Source organism: Oncorhynchus masou, chromosome 8, assembly GCF_036934945.1.
Source record: "Oncorhynchus masou masou isolate Uvic2021 chromosome 8, UVic_Omas_1.1, whole genome shotgun sequence".
NCBI lineage: Eukaryota > Metazoa > Chordata > Actinopteri > Salmoniformes > Salmonidae > Oncorhynchus > Oncorhynchus masou.
This window is the reverse complement of record NC_088219.1, coordinates 4795390-4814964: the sequence shown is the minus strand read 5'-3', so window position 1 is coordinate 4814964 and position 19575 is coordinate 4795390. Positions and strand designations below refer to the sequence as shown.

Sequence of the window (19575 nt, the reverse complement as noted above, 5' to 3'; positions counted from 1 at the left end):
TTTTTCAACCACTACACAAATGTCTTGTTAACAAACTATAGTTTTGGCAAGTTAGTTAGGACATCTACTTTGTGCATGACACAAGTCATTTTTCCAACAGTTGTTTACAGACAGATTATTTCACTTATAATTCACTGTATCACAATTCCAGTGGGTCAGAAGTTTACATACACTAAGTTGACTGTGCCTTTAAACAGCTTGGAAAATTATGTCATGGCTTTAGAAGCTTCTGATAGGCCAATAGACATAATTGGAGGTGTACCTGTCGAGGTATTTCAAGGCCTACCTTCAAACTCAGTGCCTCTTTGCTTGACATGGGAAAATCAAAAGAAATCAGCCCAAAATTGTAGACTTCCACAAGTCTGGGTCTTGCTTGGGAGCAATTTCCAAACACCTGAAGGTACCACGCTCATCTGTACAAACAATAGTACGCAAGTATAAACATCATGGGACCACGCAGCCATCATACCGCTCAGGAAGGAGACGCCTTCTGTCTCCTAGAGATTAATGTACTTTGGTGCGAAAAGTGCAAATCAATCCCAGAACAACAGCAAAGGACCGTGTGAAGATGCTGGAGGAAACAGGTACAACAGTATCTATATCCACAGTCCACGAGTCCTATATCGACATAACCTGAAAGGCCGCTCAGCAAGGAAGAAGCCACTGCTCCAAACCTCCATTAAAAAAAAGCCAGACTACGGTTTGCGTCTGCACATGGGGACGAAGATCGTACTTTTTGGAGAAATGTCCTCTGTTCTGATGAAATAAAAATAGAACTGTTTGGCCATAATGACCATCGTTATGTTTGGAGGAAAAAGGGGAAGCTTGCAAGTTGAAGAACACCATCCCAACCGTGAAGTACGGGGGTCGCAGCATCATGTTGTGGGGGTGCTTTGCTGCAGGAGGGACTGGTGCACTTCACAAAATAGATTGCATCATGAGGAAGTAAAATTATGTGACTGATGTTGATGCAACATCTCAGAGGGTCCCTGGTTAAAGCTTGGTTGCAAATGGGTCTTCAAATGGACAATGTCCCCAAGCATTCTTCCAAAGTTGTGGCAAAATGGTTACACTACAAATCATTAATTGATTGTATGTAAACTTCTGACCCACTGGGAAATGATGGAAAGAAAAAAAGCTGAAAGAAATCATTCTGCGAGCTCTACTATTATTCTGACATTTCACATTCTTCAAATAAAGTGGTGATCCTAACTGACCTGAAACAGGGATTTTCTACTTTTAAAATGTCAGCATTTTAAAATTTTGATGCAACTGTGAAAAACGGATTTAAATGTACTTAGTTAGCGGTGTATGTAAACTTCTGATTTCAATATACATGTGAATATTACAGACTTGCTCTGTCCTATAGTGAATACACATTATATAGTCTCTGCAAGGCTCCCTGTCCTTAGTGGAATATACATTATATAGTCTATACAGACTCCCTGTCCTATAGTTGAATATACATGTATGTCATACAGTATCCCTGTCCTATAGTGAATACACAGGAGGACTCTATAGTCTATACAGTATCCCTGTCCTATTACACTACCAAATATTAATTGATTGTATGTAAACTTCTGACCCACTGGGAAGGTGATGGAAAGAAATAAAAGCTGAAATAAATCATTCTCTCTACTATTATTCTGAGTGGTGATCTAACTGACCTGAAACAGGGATTTTCTACTGGGATTAAAATGTCAGGATTTGAATTTAAATGTACTTGGCTGATGTATATAGTCTATACAGACAGACTCCCTGTCCTATAGTGAATATACATTATATAGTGAGTACATTATATAGTGAATAGTGAATACACATTATATAGTCTATACAGACTCCCTGTCCTATAGTGAATATACATTATATAGTCTATACAGACTCCCTGTCCTATAGTGAATATACATTATATAGTGAATATACATTATATAGTCTATACAAACTCCCTGTCCTATAGTGAATATACATCCCTGACTCCTATAGTGAATATACATTATATAGTCTATACAGACTCCCTGTCCTATAGTGAATATACATTATATAGTCTATACAGACTCCCTGTCCTATAGTGAATTATATAGTTATACAGTATCCCTGTCCTACAGTGAATATACATTATATAGTCTATACAGTCTCCCCTACAGTCCTATAGTGAATATACATTATATAGTCTATACAGACTCCCTGTCCTATAGTGAATATACATTATATAGTGAATATACATCTATATGAATATATATTATATAGTGAATATACATTATATAGTCTATACAGTCTCCCTGTCCTATAGTGAATATACATTATATAGTCTATACAGTCTCCCTGTCCTATAGTGAATATACATTATATAGTGAATATACATTATATAGTCTATACAATCTCCCTGTCCTATAGTGAATATACATTATATAGTCTATACAAACTCCCTGTCCTATAGTGAATATACATTATATAGTCTATACAAACTCCCTGTCCTATAGTGAATATACATTATATAGTCTATACAGACTCCCTGTCCTACAGTGAATATACATTATATAGTCTATACAGTCTCCCTGTTTATAGTGAATATACATTAGTGTATTATGTCTGTGAATTTTATCTGATACAGTTCTCTGTCCTACAGTGAATTACATTATATATTATGTCTGTGGTTTTATTATCTGAGTACATTACAGACTCCCTGTCCTTAGTGTATTATGTCTGTGGTTTTATCTGAGTACATTACCGTAAACCTTAGTGTATTATGTCTGTGGTTTTATCTGAGTACATACACAAACCTTAGTGTATTATGTCTGTGGTTTTATCTGAGTGCATTACCGTAAACCTTAGTGTATTATGTCTGGTTTTATCTGAGTACATTACCGTAAACCGTAGTGTATTATGTCTGTGGTTTTACGAGTACATTACCGTAAACCTTAGTGTATGATGTCTGTGGTTTTGACAGATGCTGGACGAGGTGGAAGACGACAGTCACCTCCACTCAGACTGGTCAGACAGACAGGCCTTAAAGAGACAGTTCCAGGGCCTCAGCAACATCAAGTGGGGTCCCAGATAGACACACGTCTTTATTTATTTATTTAATACAAATTGTAAGCTTTAGTTTGCAAAAAAAAATTAAGTTGCTTCTGCAATGTTGAAAATAAAGTGTGTTGACAAAAAAAACGTGTTTTAAATATATACACACGCCAACAGACAGAGGGAGACAGACATGGATATGAACCCACACACTCACTATTGATGCCATAAGACTGTAGACTGTTTTTCTACAGAAACATTGTTCTCTCTAACCTGTTGCTCCACCTGGAATCTGTTCACTGTTGTCTGTGTGCTTGTCCATGTTTTTCTTTTTTTTAATGTTCTGTCCATCATCTTTATTTAAACTTAGGCCACGTGACCATGTCATAGAAATGTCAAATTGGAAATGGTCAATAATAGGTATTGTAATGAACTGATCAATCTTGCGTGTATGGATCCCAATGTCCTCTCTCTTTGGCCGGGATTCAAGCCAAGCCGGGGCTCAACCTTTTTCCTTCTACCCCGTTTTCTCCCCAATTACGTGGTATCCAATTGTTTTTAGTAGCTACTATCTCGACTCATCGCTACAACTCCCGTGCGGAAGGTTGAAAGTCATGCGTCCTCCGATACACAACCCAACCAAGCCGCACTGCTTCTTAACACAGCGCGCATCCAGAGAGACGATATCTCATGCGGAAGCAAGGTGAATTGACGCAACAACGCATCCCATTTCCCTGGAACATGGTGGTGTAGAGGTTACTATTTTACTTTCAGTTTTGTCCACCAACTTCATACAGCAGTAAAAATGATTGTTTTTGTTATTGAAAATATTTCACAGGGATTTAGATTTAATACAGTGATTCCCTACACTATTCAGTGCTTGTTTTCTCACATAAACTGAAATTGATCGAAGAGTGTAGAATTTTTAGCAACCAGGAAATTACAAGCGCTTTTTTTTCCCATTCTTTCATTGTTGGTTGTGCTCGAAGAGGAGAGGACACGCCTCCTAGTGACACCGATGGAAGAGCGTGAGGGTGCAGTTTCCCTTCGTGACAACAAAGGCAGTTGTGGCTTTTGTTGTCTAATAGAAAGTTAACATTTTTGAATGTAATTTAAGAATATATATATTGTGAAACACTATCATTCCACTATTACTGCAGATATATTATGTAAATGTCATTAAATTACAATGCAAAAGTCCTTTTTTAAATGATCTTTAAAAGTCTGGTGTAGTGTGCAGCGTTATAACGAGTCTTGCATTGAATCCCGGCCTTTCTCTCTGTCTCTGTGTGTTCACTGACTCCGTGTTGAGTCATGGGTAGTTGACGTCCAGTATTCTGGGTGTATCAATCAGAACTTTCACTGAGGAGGATGCGCCATGCTTCCTCTCTTTGTCCCAGCCTGGGCAACCAGGCCTCTGTAACCCAATGCTTCATACAGCCAGGATGTTACCTCACCACAACTACACCCTATTCACTATGGAGTGCATTACTTTTGACAAGGTCAAAAGTAGTGCACTATATAATCTATTTGGGATACACACACACAGCCCTCGCTCCACAGGGGGAAGTTCTAGAGTTCACACTAAAGGTTCCAGAACAACAGAGGAGGGGTGAAGGTTCCAGAACAATAGAGGGGTGAAGGTTCCAGAACAACAGAGGAGGGGTGAAGGTTCCAGAACAACAGAGGAGGGGTGAAGGTTCCAGAACAATAGAGGGGTTCCAGAAGAGTTCCAGAACAACAGAGGAGGGGAAGGTCCCAGAACAATAGGTTTCCAGAACAACAGAACAACAGAGGGGTGAGGGAACAACAGAGGAGGGGTGAAGGTGAACAACAGGTTTCCAGAACAACAGAGGAAGGGAACAACAGAGGGGTGAAGGTTCCAGAACAACAGAGGAGGGGTGAAGGTTCCAGAACAACAGAGGAGGGTGAAGGTCCCAGAAGGTTCCCAGAACAACAGAGGAGGGGTGAAGGTCCCAGAACTACAGAGCAGTTTACAAGGAGGGGTGAAGGTCAGGACAGGGGTCCCAGAACAACAGAGGAGGGGTGAAGGTCCCAGGAGAGGAGTGGAAACCTGGACACAGAGTGGAACATTTCTCAACCTTCTGAAGCAACATACAGTTACTATACCAAAGGAACACCTTTCTAATATTGAGTTGCCCCCTTTCTAATATTGAGTTGCCCCCCCATTTTGCCCTCGGCATGGACTCTACAAGGTGTCGAATGCGTTCCACAGACATGCTGGCCCATGTTGACTCCAATGCTTCCCACAGTTGTGTCAAGTTGGCTGGATGCCCTTGGGGTGGTGGACCATTCTTGATACACATGGGGAACTGTTGAGTGTGACAATCCCAACAAAGTTGCAGTTCTTGACACAAAACGATGTGCCTGACACCCTCTACCATACCCCTTTTAAAGGCACTTCAGTCTTTTCTTGCCCAGACACAATCCATGTCTCAAGGCTACAAAATCCTTCTTTAACCTGTCTCCTCCCCTTCATCTACACTGATTGAAGTGGATTTAACAAGTGACATCAATAAGGGATTATAGCTTTCCTCCTGGTCAGTCTGTCATGGAAAGAGCAGGTGTTCTTAATGTTTTGTCCACTCGGTGTATATTGCTAACCGATACAGTCTCAGACTGTGTAATATTTAACGTCTTGAAAAGCGTCCCAAAAGACACCTTATCCCCTATATAGTGTGCTAGTTCAGACCAGCACTCAGCCATTTGGGACTCAGACGAAAGTGTTTTTCATCGTCCCCGTATACCGTGAAAAAAAAACAACATAAACAATGTGCTCGGATCCACTTTATACAAAGTTAAATCTGCTGCTGGCTCCTCCTGTATAAAATCCAAAGAAAAGAAATAGAACAACGCTCCGGTAAGTAGAAACAGAATACAAAATACAATATCCAATATGTCATACAATATGCCAACCTGTCATTATGATGTCATTCCCTGTCATTATGATGCCATTCCGTGTCATTATGATGTCATTAACCTAACTGTTTGGCCTATTCAGAACTTATTACAAAAAACAAGCTGCAGGAAAAATGTAATTTCTCATTAAGGCCTGCTGGGTGCAAGAGTCCATTTAAGTGTATTTAACGGAGGTCTGTCCGACTTCTCTTCTGAAGTATGTCATGGAACATCTTGACTGACCTGAGTCTTGGAGGGCTGAGTGTTTTGTCATTTGATTTGTCAAGCGGGGGGGACCAACTCCATGATTTTGGAATGAGATGATCGACAAGCAGGTGTCCACATATCTTTGGTCATGTTGTGTACTTCAGTTCTTTATTTCACCACTTCTTCCCCTTCTGGAAACCTTGGTTACAACCGCGCTTAAAAATCATCAGTAAAAATAAAAAATAAAGTATTCTGCAGTCTCTAGTTTAATTTTATCTTGATTATTGTCCAGTCGTGTGGTCCAGTGCAGCAAAGAAAGACCTAGTTAAGCTGCAGCTGGCCCAGAACAGAGCGACACGCCTTGCTCTTCATGGTAATCAGAGGGCTGATATAAATACTATGCTGCCAGTCTCTCTTGGCTCAGAGTCGAGGAGAGACCAACTGCATCACTTCTTTTAATAACATTGTGTTGAAAATCCCAAGTTGTTTGCATAGTCAACGTAAACACAGCTCTGCCACACACACACTTATGTCACCAGGGGTCTTTTCATAGTCCCCAAAACCAGAACAAATTCAAGATGGCGTACAGTATTATACAGAGCCATTATTGCATGGAACTCTGTTCCATCTCATATTGCTCAAATAAACAGCAAACCTGGTTTCATAAACCGATAAAGCAACACCTCGCGGCACAACGCCTCTCCCCTATTGGACCTAGACAGTTTGTGTGTAGGTATTGATATGTAGGCTACGCGTGCCTTTTGTAAATTGCTGTAGTTCTGTTCTTGTCTATTGATGTTCTGTATTATGTCATGTTTCATGTTCTGTGTTCTATGTTGTGTGTTCTGTGTTCTATGTTGTGTGTTCTGTGTTTCATGTTGTGTGTTCTGTGTTTCATGTTGTGTGTTCTGTGTTCTGTGTGGACCCCAGGAAGAGTAGCTGCTGCTTTTGCAACCGCTAATAGATCCTAATAAAATACCCTGAACAACAATGAATACGCTCTTGTCGTCTTTCTAGATTGATCTAGAATGTTTGACACGGTTGATCATGAAATAATACTTGCTAAATTGCATTATTATGGTTGTCATGATTATACATATAAATGGCTATATAATTATGTTTATGATTAGAAAACAATTTCTGTATGCAAATGGTTGTTCATCTACCAAGTGCGAAGATTTCCTGTGGCGTTCCACAGGGTTCGATCCTTGGACCTTTGTTATTCCTAATCTATATATCAATGACCTACCGTACTTCACATTCTTTTTTTTGCCGATGACACCAACTTGATTTGATCACACACAAAAAAATGTCAAATCACAAATCAATGAAGCCAAATCAGGCGCGGCCACATTTTCCCAAATGGTTCCAGATAAATAATTAATCTTTAAATATTGATAAACCCCACATTATTCACAGGTAAGAATCTGAAATATATAATATATGTAAATGTGCATATATACATAAAAACAGCCAGAATATCAAATGAAATCTACTAGATTGGGGCGGCAGTGTAGCCTACTGGTTAGAGCGTTGGACTAGTTCAAATCCCCGAGCTGACAAGGTACACAATCTGTCGTTCTGCCCCTGAACAGGCAGTTAACCCACTGTTCCTAGGCCGTCATTGAAAATAAGAATTTGTTCTTAACTGACTTACCTAGTAAATAAAGGTAAAAAATAATGATTCCTTGGTGTACTAGTTGATGAAAAGTTGTCCTGGAAAGATATTCGTTTCCTACCTACACAAATTACTCATCACACAAAAGACATTGGCCAGACTAGCCACCTCCTCTAACTACTGGGCTCCATTTGCTCCTCCGTTTAAGAAACTCAATATATTATCTTTCAAATACAACATTAATATACTCCAATTATTCACCTTCATCTACAAATATACATACTTCCCCGACAACCTACCTAATCCCTTCAGTGTATTCCTCCAGGTTCATTCCCAAATCCATAAAACCAGAGAGAATTCTCTAATCAGATACAGAGGTTCCAAACTCTGGAATTCTTATATTCACATTACCAAAACATCCCTCAATCACTTAGTGTAGACTAAGGGTCAGTCTGATGGACTAGATGACCCAGTAATCCCCTCCCTGTAGCGTAACTCTCTCTCACTCACTCTCACACACACACACACATACACACACACACACACGCACACACACATACACACACACACACACACACACACACACACACAAACATGTTTCTTGTATACTGAGTATATAAATATGTAGCTATAATTAGTATGTTCTGTTTAACTGGCTAAACACTTTATGTACTTATATTTGTATGTTGTTTTTTGAGGTGTGTTTTTTTTTTCATATCAGTCCTTTTGGCTTTCCAACCCTGCACACTGTTTTCATATGTTCTATATCTGCACTGTTTGGTCTTTAACATGTTTTCTTACCTGTGAATAAATAAAAACCTAAAACCTACTCTGAGTGGTAGATAAGGAGTCAGCTGTGTAACTGAGTGGTAGATAAGGAGTAGATAAGGAGTCTGGTTTTGTTACTCCAGCTGGTGTTACTCCAAACTGAGTGGTAGATAAGGGTTTGTTAGTCTGGTTTTGTTACTCCAGCTGTGTGTAACTGAGTGGTAGATAAGGAGTCTGGTTTGTTACTCCAGCTGTGTGTAACTAGATAAGAGTCTGGTTTTGTTAGCTGTGTGTAACTGAGTGGTAGATCTGGTTTTGTTACTCCAGCTGTGTGTAACTGAGTGGTAGATGAGGAGTCTGGTTCTGTTACTCCAGCTGTGTGTAACTGAGTGGTAGATGAGGAGTCTGGTTCTGTTACTCCAGCTGTAGATAAGGGTCTCTGGTTTTGTTACTCCAGCTGTGTGTAACTGAGTGGTAGATAGGAGTCTGGTTCTGTTACTCCAGCTTTTGTGGTAGATGAGTCTGGTTTTGTTACAGCTGTGTGTAACTGAGTGGTAGATAAGGAGTCTGGTTTTGTTACTCCAGCTGTGTGTAACTGAGTGGTAGTCTGGTTTTGTTACTCAGCTGTGTAGGTTCTGTTACTCGTCCCGTAGAGATCAGAGTTCATCCAGATCTCCTGGATCACCATGTCCCTCCTCTCCATGCGTTCTAGCCTCTCCGCGTCCGCTGTCCTGTAGCTCACTTCCTCCCAGCAGTAAGCCAGCTGCCTGTCTGAGTCCGACAGCAGCGAGCAGTCAGTCATCTCCTCCTCTTTCTTCATCATCATCATCATCCTCCTCTTCCTGGCTCGTGCATGTTTTGTGTTTTGTGCGTGTGGCGGAGCCCCTACAGGTCAGTCTGATAGACACAGCCAGCAGGGTGAGTAGCAGACCAACACACACTGGAGGTGAACAACAACGCCGCAGTATCTGGGTGCTCTGGGGAGGAGAGGAGAGGAGAGGAGAGGAGAGGGGTTAATACAGAGATGGATGGTGTGTGTGTGTGTGTGTGTGTTCCAGCGTGTGTGTGTGTTAGCATGTGTGTGTGTGTGTTAGCGTGTGTGTGTGTGTGTCTGTTAGTGTGTGTGTGTTAGCGTGTGTGTGTGTGTTAGCGTGTGTGTGTGTGTGGTGAGCGTGTGTGTGTGTGTTAGCATGTGTGTGTGTGTTAGCGTGTGTGTGTGTGTTAGCGTGTGTGTGTGTGTTAGAGTGTGTGTGTTGTAGCGTGTGTGTGTAGCGTGTGTATGTGTGTTGTTGTGTTAGCATTTAAGTCATTTAGCAGTGTGCTGTTATCCAGTGTGTTACTGTGTGTGTTAGAGTGTGTGTGTGTGTTAGCGTGTGTGTGAGTGTGTTAGCATGTGTATGTGTGTTAGCGTGTGTGTGTGTGTGTGTGTGAGCGTGTGTGTGTGTGTTAGCGTGTGTGTTAGCGTGTGTGTGTTAGCGTGTGTGTGTGTGTGTGTTAGCGTGTGTGTATGTGTGTGTGTTAGCGTGTGTGTGTGTGTGTGTTAGCGTGTGTGTGTGTGTGTGTGTTAGCGTGTACCTTTAATATAGGAGTAAGTCATAACAGAGCTACTCATCATGACTCCTGTGTTTCCTGGTGTTCTGGAGTCCTTAGGATAGACAGCCACATCTGCAGGATCTGGGTGGGCTGGGGGAGGACCGGGGTGGGCTGGGGAGGACCGGGGTGGGCTGGGGGAGGACCGGGGTGGGTTGGGGGAGGACCGGGGTGGGCTGGGGGAGGACCGGGGTGGGCTGAGAAAAAATCATGAAAGAAAATAAATGAGGATTTCTCTTATTCTCATGGAGGTGTAGATTAGATCTCACATTCCAGTGTTGGAACTTGGAAACAAGGCTGCATGGGCCTTCTGTTAATAGGGGACTCTGTGTAGCCAATGGCAACGTCCGCTTTAGGTATAATGCCGGAGCCACTGCTGGATTGGATCGCTGTAATATAGTCCCACCTCTTCCAACAACACCACCAAAACAACTGCTATGCGAATGTTGACTAAAGCGGATCTGACTGTATAGAGCCTTAATCCTAGTTCTGGATTAAAACACGTTTGATGGAGATTCTCCATACAGTATGCTTTTAGTCTAGAACTAGGCTCAACGTACATCCGGGAAACCAGTACCTTTTGGGTGTGAGGTGGGTCTGTGTAGGACACCTGGGTCTGCTTCCTGCAGTAATGTCTGTGGTACTGTACGGGGAAACAAACAGTGTTACCTGTGAGGAAAGTACTCCTATACTTCTCTGTCATACACACTTCTCGCTTCGAAACTACTCTTACAGTCCATCCAAAAGAGTCAAACACACAGAGATGAGCAGTGTTTTCTGTTAGACTTGTTACGTTGGTAAGTAACCAGCGAAGGGAAACTGGTATTGTTTTGTGTATCAATGGAGATTATATGAGCTGTCCAAAGGGACCTTTCAACACGGGTCGAAAGTTGAAATCCCCCAAATGATTATATTCACAACAATGTCTATCAGCTGATGGTATCACAAAGAGCCTGGCATTTGAACCAATCACAGGAAGCGCCACAGGAAGGGGCGTATCCACAAAGCATCTCCAGAGTAGGAGGGCCTGATTTAGGAACAAGTCCCCCTGTCCATATGAATCTAATTCATTATGATCTGTCCATATGAATCTAATTCATTATGATCTGTCCATATGAATCTAATTCATTATGATCTGTCCATATGAATCTAATTCATTATGATCTGTCCATATGAATCTAATTCATTATGATCTGTCCATATGAATCTAATTCATTATGATCTGTCCATATGAATCTAATTCATTATGATCTGTCCATATGAATCTAATTCATTATGATCTGTCCATATGAATCTAATTCATTATGATCTGTCCATATGAATCTAATTCATTATGATCGGTCCATATGAATCTAATTCATTATGATCGGTCCATATGAATCTAATTCATTATGATCTGTCCATATGAATCTAATTCATTATGATCTGTCCATATGAATCTAATTCATTATGATCTGTCCATATGAATCTAATTCATTATGATCTGTCTAGGATCTGTCCATATGAATCTAATTCATTATGATCTGTCCATATGAATCTAATTCATTATGATCTGTCTAGGATCTGTCCATATGAATCTAATTCATTATGATCTGTCCATATGAATCTAATTCATTATGACCTGTCTGGGATCTGTCCATATGAATCTAATTCATTATGATCTATCTAGGATCTGTCCATATGAATCTAATTCATTGTGATCTATCTAGGATCTGTCCATATGAATCTAATTCATTATGATCTGTCCATATGAATCTAATTCATTATGATCTATCTAGGATCTGTCCATATGAATCTAATTCATTATGATCTGTCCATATGAATCTAATTCATTATGACCTGTCTGGGATCTGTCCATATGAATCTAATTCATTATGACCTATCTGGGATCTGTCCATATGAATCTAATTCATTATGACCTATCTAAGATCTGTCCATATGAATCTAATTCATTATGACCTATCTAGGATCTGTCCATATGAATCTAATTCATTATGACCTATCTAGGATCTGTCCATATGAATCTAATTCATTATGACCTATCTAGGATCTGTCCATATGAATCTAATTCATTATGACCTATCTAGGATCTGTCCATATGAATCTAATTCATTATGACCTATCTAGGATCTGTCCATATGAATCTAATTCATTATGACCTATCTAGGACCTGTCCATATGAATCTAATTCATTATGACCTATCTAGGATCTGTCCATATGAATCTAATTCATTATGACCTATCTAGGATCTGTCCATATGAATCTAATTCATTATGACCTATCTAGGACCTGTCCATATGAATCTAATTCATTATGATCTGTCCATATGAATCTAATTCATTATGATCTGTCCATATGAATCTAATTCATTATGACCTATCTAGGACCTGTCCATATGAATCGAATTCATTCAGAATTGTCTAATTTACTCCTATCCAACTCGTGAATTGAAATGTTAATTGAATTGGCCATACCCCACAGGAAGAAGAATTTAATTCAGTGCAATTCAAAGAAATTATATATATATAAATTCCACTCAGTCATTACAACACATCACTCCAACTCAGACACTTCATGAATATGACCCTGGTCCTAGATTAGTGCTCCAACTCTGAGAGACTTCATGAATATGGCCCTGGTCCTAGATTAGCACTCCAACTCAGACACTTCATGAGTACAAGCCATAATCCAATTACCATTCGCACGACAATGTCTGTTAGCCAATGACCTCACAAAGGGCCTCGCATTTGGTCCAATCACAGGAAGCTCCACAGGAAGTGTGTTTGTCGGCAGAGCACTGTTGATGCCATTCTCCAAGTCTATTTCTAGCCTGGTGTTTTCTCTGTGCTGTGTGAGGTCTCGGGTCTGGGGTCTGATGCCTGGGGTCTGATGCCTGGGGTCTGGGGTCTGGGGTCTGATGTCTGGGGTCTGATGTCTGGGGCCTGGGGTCTGATGTCTGGGGTCTGATGTCTGGGGTCTGATGCCTGGGGTCTGGGGCCTGGGGTCTGATGCCTGGGGTCTGATGCCTGGGGTCTGATGCCTGGCCTGGGGTCTGATGCCTGGGGGCCTCCTGGGGTCTGATGTCTGGGGCCTGGGGTCTGATGCCTGGGGTCTGATGCCTGGGGTCTGATGTCTGGGGTCTGATGCCTGGGCTCTGCCTGGGCTCTTATGTCTGGGGCTCTAATGCCTGGGGTCTGGGGTCTGATGTCTGGGGTCTGGGGTCTGATGTCTGGGGTCTGATGCCTGGGGTCTGATGCCTGGGGTCTGATGCCTGGGGTCTGATGCCTGGGGTCTGGGGGGCCTGATGTCTGGGGTCTGATGTCTGGGGTCTGATGCCTGGGGTCTGATGTCTGATGTCTGGCCTGGGGTCTGATGTCTGGGGCCTGGGGTCTGATGCCTGGGGTCTGATGCCTGGGGTCTGATGTCTGGGGTCTGATGCCTGGGCTCTTATGCCTGGGCTCTTATGCCTGGGGTCTGGGGTCTGATGTCTGGGGTCTGGGGTCTGATGTCTGGGGTCTGATGCCTGGGGTCTGATGCCTGGGGTCTGATGTCTGGGGTCTGATGCCTGGGGTCTGATGTCTGGGGCCTGGGGTCTGATGCCTGGGGTCTGATGCCTGGGGCCTGGGGCCTAATGCCTGGGGTCTGATGCCTGGGGTCTGATGCCTGGGGTCTGATGTCCGATGTCTGGGGCCTGGGGTCTGATGCCTGGGGTCTGATGCCTGGGGTCTAATGCCTGGGGTCTGATGCCTGGGGCCTGGGGTCTGATGTCTGGGGTCTGATGCCTGGGGTCTGATGTCTGATGCCTGGGGTCTGATGCCTGGTGCCTGGGGCCTAATGCCTGGGGTCTGATGCCTGGGGTCTGATGTCCGATGTCTGGGGCCTGGGGTCTGATGCCTGGGGTCTGATGCCTGGGGCCTGGGGCCTAATGCCTGGGGTCTGATGCCTGGGGTCTGATGCCTGGGGTCTGATGCCTGGGGTCTGATGTCTGGGGCCTGGGGTCTGATGCCTGGGGACTGGGGTTTGATGCCTGGGGTTTGATGCCTGGGGTCTTATGCCTGGGGTCTGATGCCTGGGGTCTTATGCCTGGGGTCTGATGCCTGGGGTCTGATTTATAAACAGTATTTATTTAAATGTTTAATTAAGAACTCAGAGTCTCAACTTCCTGTGCGGTAGAATAGTACAATACACAAGATGACATTTCTAAATGTGGTTGTTGATCAGCAGTTTCTCTTGTTACGTCAGCCACTCAATTAGTCCATGTCAACAAATGCTTTTTTTGGATTGGTAAGATAGTCTAGCGGCCAGCTATCTGAATAATCATGGTCGATTATTACCGCCGAGGGGCCCCATTGATTTAGCTAGTCAGTCTGCAAACATAAAAACTGCAAACATTTCTCTACACCCTATGGCAAAATTACAAGAAATTAGCTGTAAAACAGCTTGTTTTCCTCTCCGTCCCCATGGCAAAATTAGTAAAAATGCATGAAATGTGTTATAAAATTGCAAAATCTTCTCTCCATCCCATAAGAGGTCGCCTGACCTCTAAAACATTTTTTTTTAATCTGACATGCAAATCCCCCAACAGCTGCGGCCCCTCATGATGAGTTCTGATTTTTTATGTTTATATGAAATTGTTTTATTTATTTTTTATTTTTACCTTTATTTTACTAGGCAAGTCAGTTAAGAACAAATTCTTATTTTCAATGACGGCCTAGGAACAGTGGGTTAACTGCCTGTTCAGGGGCAGAATGACAGATTTGTACCTTGTCAGCTCAGGGATTTGAACTTGCAACCTTCCGGTTACTAGTCCAACGCTCTAACCACTAGGCTACACTGCCACCCCAAAATATGTTAGGGGGATCTGCCATCTGACATGAAAAATGTCTGATGGACTACACATTTACTAATTGGATGGATCTCCCATCGATCAAGTTCCCGCCTATAAATGTCTTGTCATTTGGATTGACAAGGATTTAAACATACTGATGAGCGAGTTAAAAAGCTAAGAAATTGAGCTCAGGTGTTTCCATTGATCATCCTTGAGATGTTTCTACAATTGGATTGGAGTCCATCTGTGGTACATTCAATTGGTTGGACATGGTTTGGAAAGGCACACACCTGTCTATATAAGGTCCCACATTTGGACAGGACATGTCAGAGCAAAAGCCAAGCCACGAGGTCGAAGGAATTGTCCGTAGAGCTCAGATACAGGATTGTGTCGAGGCACAGATCTGGGGAAGGGTACCAAAAATGTATGCAGCATTGACGGTCCCCAAGAACAGAGTCGCCTCCATAATTTAAAAGGAAGCAGTTTGGAACAAACAAGACTCTTCCTAGAACTGGCTGCCCAGCCAAACTGAGCAATCGGGGGAGAAGGGCCTTGGTCAGGGAAGTGACCAAGAACCGGATGGTCACTCTGACAGAGCTCCAGAGTTCCTCTGTGGCGATAATACAACCATCTCTGCAGCACTACACCAATCAGGCCTTTATGGTACAGTGGCCAGATGGAAGTCACTCCTCATACCAGCCCACTTGGAGTTTGCCAAAAGGCTTCTAAAGGACTCTCAGACCATGAGAAACAAGAGTCTCTGGTCTGATGAAATCAAGATTGAACTCTTTGGCCTGAATGCCAAGCGTCACGTCTGGAGGAAACCTGGCACCGCTCATCACCTGGCCAATACCATCCCTATGGGGAAGCATGGTGGTGGTGGCAGCATCATTCTGTGGAGATGTTTTTCAGCAGCAGGGACAGGGAGATTAGTCAGGATCGAGGGAAAGATGAATGGAGCGAAGTACACAAAGATCCTTGATGAAAACCTGCTCTAAGGCACTCAGGACCTCAGACTGGGGCGAAGGTTCACCTTCCAACAGGACAACAACCCTAAGCACACAGCCAAGACAACACAGGAGTGGCTTCGGGACAAGCCTCAGTGTCCTTGAGTGGCCCAGCCAGAGGCCGGACTTGAACCCAATCTAACATCTCTGGAGAGACCTGAAAATAGCTGTGCAGCAACACTCCCCATCCAACCTGACAGAGCTTGAGAGGATCTGCAGAGAAGAATGGGAGAAACTCCCCAAATACAGGTGTGCAAGGTTGTAGCATCAGACCCAAGAAGACTCGAGGCTGTAATCACTGCCAAAGGTGCTTCAGCAAAGTATCTGAATACTTATGTGAAATGTGATATTTCCATTTTTTTTATATTTAATACACATTTGCAAAAATGTCTAAAAACCTATTTTTGCTTTGTCTTTATGGGGGTATTGTGTGTAGATTGATGAGGGGGAAAACGATTTAATCAATTTTAGAATGAGTGTAACGTAACAGAATGTGGAAAAAGTGAAGGGGTCAGAATAATTTTCGAATGCCCTGTATTCCCTCTCAGGAGACTTAAAGTATTTGGCACGGGTCCCCGAAACCTCAAAAGTTCTACAGCTGCACCATCAAGAGCATCCTGACCGGTTGCATCACCGCCTGCAACTGCTCGGCCTCCGACCACAAGACACTACAGAGGGTAGTGCGTACGGCCCAGTACATCACTGGGGCAAAGCTGCCTGCCATCCAGGACCTCTACACCAGGTGGTGTCAGAGGACGGGCTGAGGAGTGCCCGGCAAGCGGTACCAGAGCACCAAGTCTAGGTCCAAAAGGCTTCTTAACAGCAGCGATAAGACTGCTGAACAGCTAATCAAATGGCGACCCGGACTATTTACATTGACACCCCTTCTTTACACTGCTGCTACTTGTGGTTTATTATCTATTACTATGCATAGTCACTTTACCCCTACCTACATGTACATATTACCTCAATTACCGCGACTAACCCGTACCCCGCACATCGACTCGGTACAGGTACCACCTGTATATAGCCTCGTTAGTGGTATTTTATTGTTGCTCTTTTCTTTTTACTTTATTTAGTAAACTCTTATTAACTCTTATTTTTCTTAAAACTACATTGTTGGTTATGAGCTTGTTAGTAAGTATTTCACAGTAAGATCAACACCTGTTGTATTCAGCGCTTTTGACAACGCTGGTCTGACCAATCGGAATCCACGCTTCAAGATTGTTTTGATCACGCAGACTGGGACATGTTTCGGTAGCCTCAGAGAATAATATTGACGTATACACTGATTCGGTGAGTGAGTTTATAAGGAACTGTATGGGAGATGTTTTACCCACTGTGACTATTAAAACCTACCCTAACCAGAAACCGTGGATGGATGGTGGCATTCTCGCAAAACTGAAAGCGCGAACCACCACATAGAACCATGGAAAGGTGATTGGGAATATGGCCGAATACAAACAGTGTACTTATTCCCTCCACAAGACAATCAAACAAGTGAAATGTCAGTATCGAGATAAAGTGGAGTCGAAAATCAACGGCTCAGACACGAGACGTATGTGGCGGGATCTAGTAGTTCTATTCTATTAGTTCTATTCTATTAGTCCATTTCTATTAGTTCTACTAGTCATATTCTATTCTATTAGTCATATTCTATTAGTTCTAGTAGTCGTATTATATTCTCTTAGTTCTATTAGTCATATTCTATTAGTTCTACTAGTCATATTCTATTCTTTAATTTCTATTAGTCATATTCTATTAGTTCTACTAGTAATATTATATTATATTAGTTCTATTAGTCATATTCTATTAGTTCTACTAGTCATATTATATTCTATTAGTTCTATTAGTCATATTCTATTAGTTCTATTCTATTAGTCCATTTCTATTAGTTCTATTAGTCATATTCTATTAGTTATAATCTATTAGTTCTATTCTATTATTAGTTATATTCTATTAGTTCTATATTAGTTCTATAGTCATATTCTATTCTATTAGTTCTATTAGTCATATTAGTTCTATTAGTTCTATTCTATTAGTCTATTTCTATTAGTTCTATTAGTTTATATTAGTCTATTCTATTAGTTCTATTAGTCATATTCTATTAGTTCTATTCTATTAGTCCATTTCTATTAGTTATATTAGTCATATTCTATTAGTTATATTAGTCATATTCTATTAGTTCTATTAGTCATATTCTATTAGTCATATTCTATTAGTTCTATTAGTCATATTCTATTAGTTCTATTAGTCATATTCTATTAGTTCTATTCTATTAGTCATATTCTATTAGTTCTATTAGTCATATTCTATTAGTTCTATTAGTCATATTCTATTAGTTCTATTAGTCATATTCTATTAGTTCTATTAGTCATATTCTATTAGTTCATATTCTATTAGTTATATTAGTCATATTCTATTAGTTCTATTCTATTAGTCATATTCTATTAGTTCTATTAGCCATATTCTATTAGGTCATATTCTATTAGTTCTATTCTATTAGTCATATTCTATTAGTTATATTAGTCATATTCTATTAGTTCTATTAGTCATATTCTATTAGTTCTATTAGTCATATTCATATTCTATTAGTTATTTCTATTAGTCATATTCTATTAGTTCTATTATTAGTCATATTCTATTAGTTATATTAGTCATATTCTATTAGTTCTATTCTATTAGTCATATTCTATTAGTTCTATTAGTCATATTCTATTAGTTCTATTAGTAGTCATATTCTATTAGTCATATTCTATTAGTCATATTCTATTAGTTATATTAGTCATATTCTATTAGTTCTATTAGTCATATTCTATTAGTTCTATTAGTCATATTCTATTAGTTATATTAGTCATATTCTATTAGTTCTATTAGTCATATTCTATTAGTTCTATATTAGTCATATTCTATTAGTTCTATTCTATTAGTTCTATTCTATTAGTCATATTATTAGTTCTATTAGTCATATTCTATTAGTTCTATTAGTTCTATTAGTCATATTCTATTAGTTCTATTAGTCATATTCTATTAGTTATATTAGTCATATTCTATTAGTTCTATTCTTAGTCATATTCTATTAGTTATATTAGTCATATTCTATTAGTTTCTATTAGTCTATTCTATTAGTCATATTCTATTAGTTCTATTATTAGTCATATTCTATTAGTTCTATTAGTCATATTCTATTAGTTCTATTAGTCATATTCTATTAGTTCTATTAGTCATATTCTATTAGTTCTATTAGTCATATTCTATTAGTTATATTCTATTATTCTATTAGTCATATTCTATTAGTTATATTAGTCATATTCTATTAGTTCTATTCTATTAGTTATTCTATTAGTTCTATTAGTCATATTCTATTAGTTCTATTAGTCATATTCTATTAGTTATATTAGTCATATTAGTCATATTCTATTAGTTCTATTAGTCATATTCTATTAGTTCTATTAGTCATATTCTATTAGTTCTATTAGTCATATTCTATTAGTCATATTCTATTAGTTCTATTAGCCATATTCTATTAGTTCTATTAGTCCATATTCTATTAGTTCTATTGGTCATATTCTATTAGTTCTATTAGTCATATTCTATTAGTTCTATTAGTTCTATTAGT

General features: G+C 40.5%; 2 protein-coding genes across 2 annotated transcripts in view; one reads left to right on the top strand and one right to left on the bottom strand.

Moving 5' to 3' along the window:
• The window catches only part of cfap298 (cilia and flagella associated protein 298), a 22270-nt gene extending 19041 nt beyond the window's left edge, over positions 1-3229 (top strand). The window contains 1 exon segment of the mRNA XM_064971354.1: positions 2948-3229. Within this exon segment, the coding sequence (XP_064827426.1) occupies positions 2948-3058 (111 nt within the window). The 3' untranslated portion in view covers positions 3059-3229.
• A 5917-nt stretch (positions 3230-9146) lies between these two features.
• LOC135543709 (protein eva-1 homolog C-like) overlaps positions 9147-19575 on the bottom strand; it is a 34765-nt gene continuing 24336 nt past the window's right edge. Inside the window, 7 exon segments of the mRNA XM_064971075.1 lie at positions 9147-9342; positions 9344-9472; positions 9474-9507; positions 10106-10317; positions 10428-10528; positions 10681-10763; positions 14951-14954. Coding sequence (XP_064827147.1) covers positions 9147-9342; positions 9344-9472; positions 9474-9507; positions 10106-10317; positions 10428-10528; positions 10681-10763; positions 14951-14954 — 759 coding nt within the window.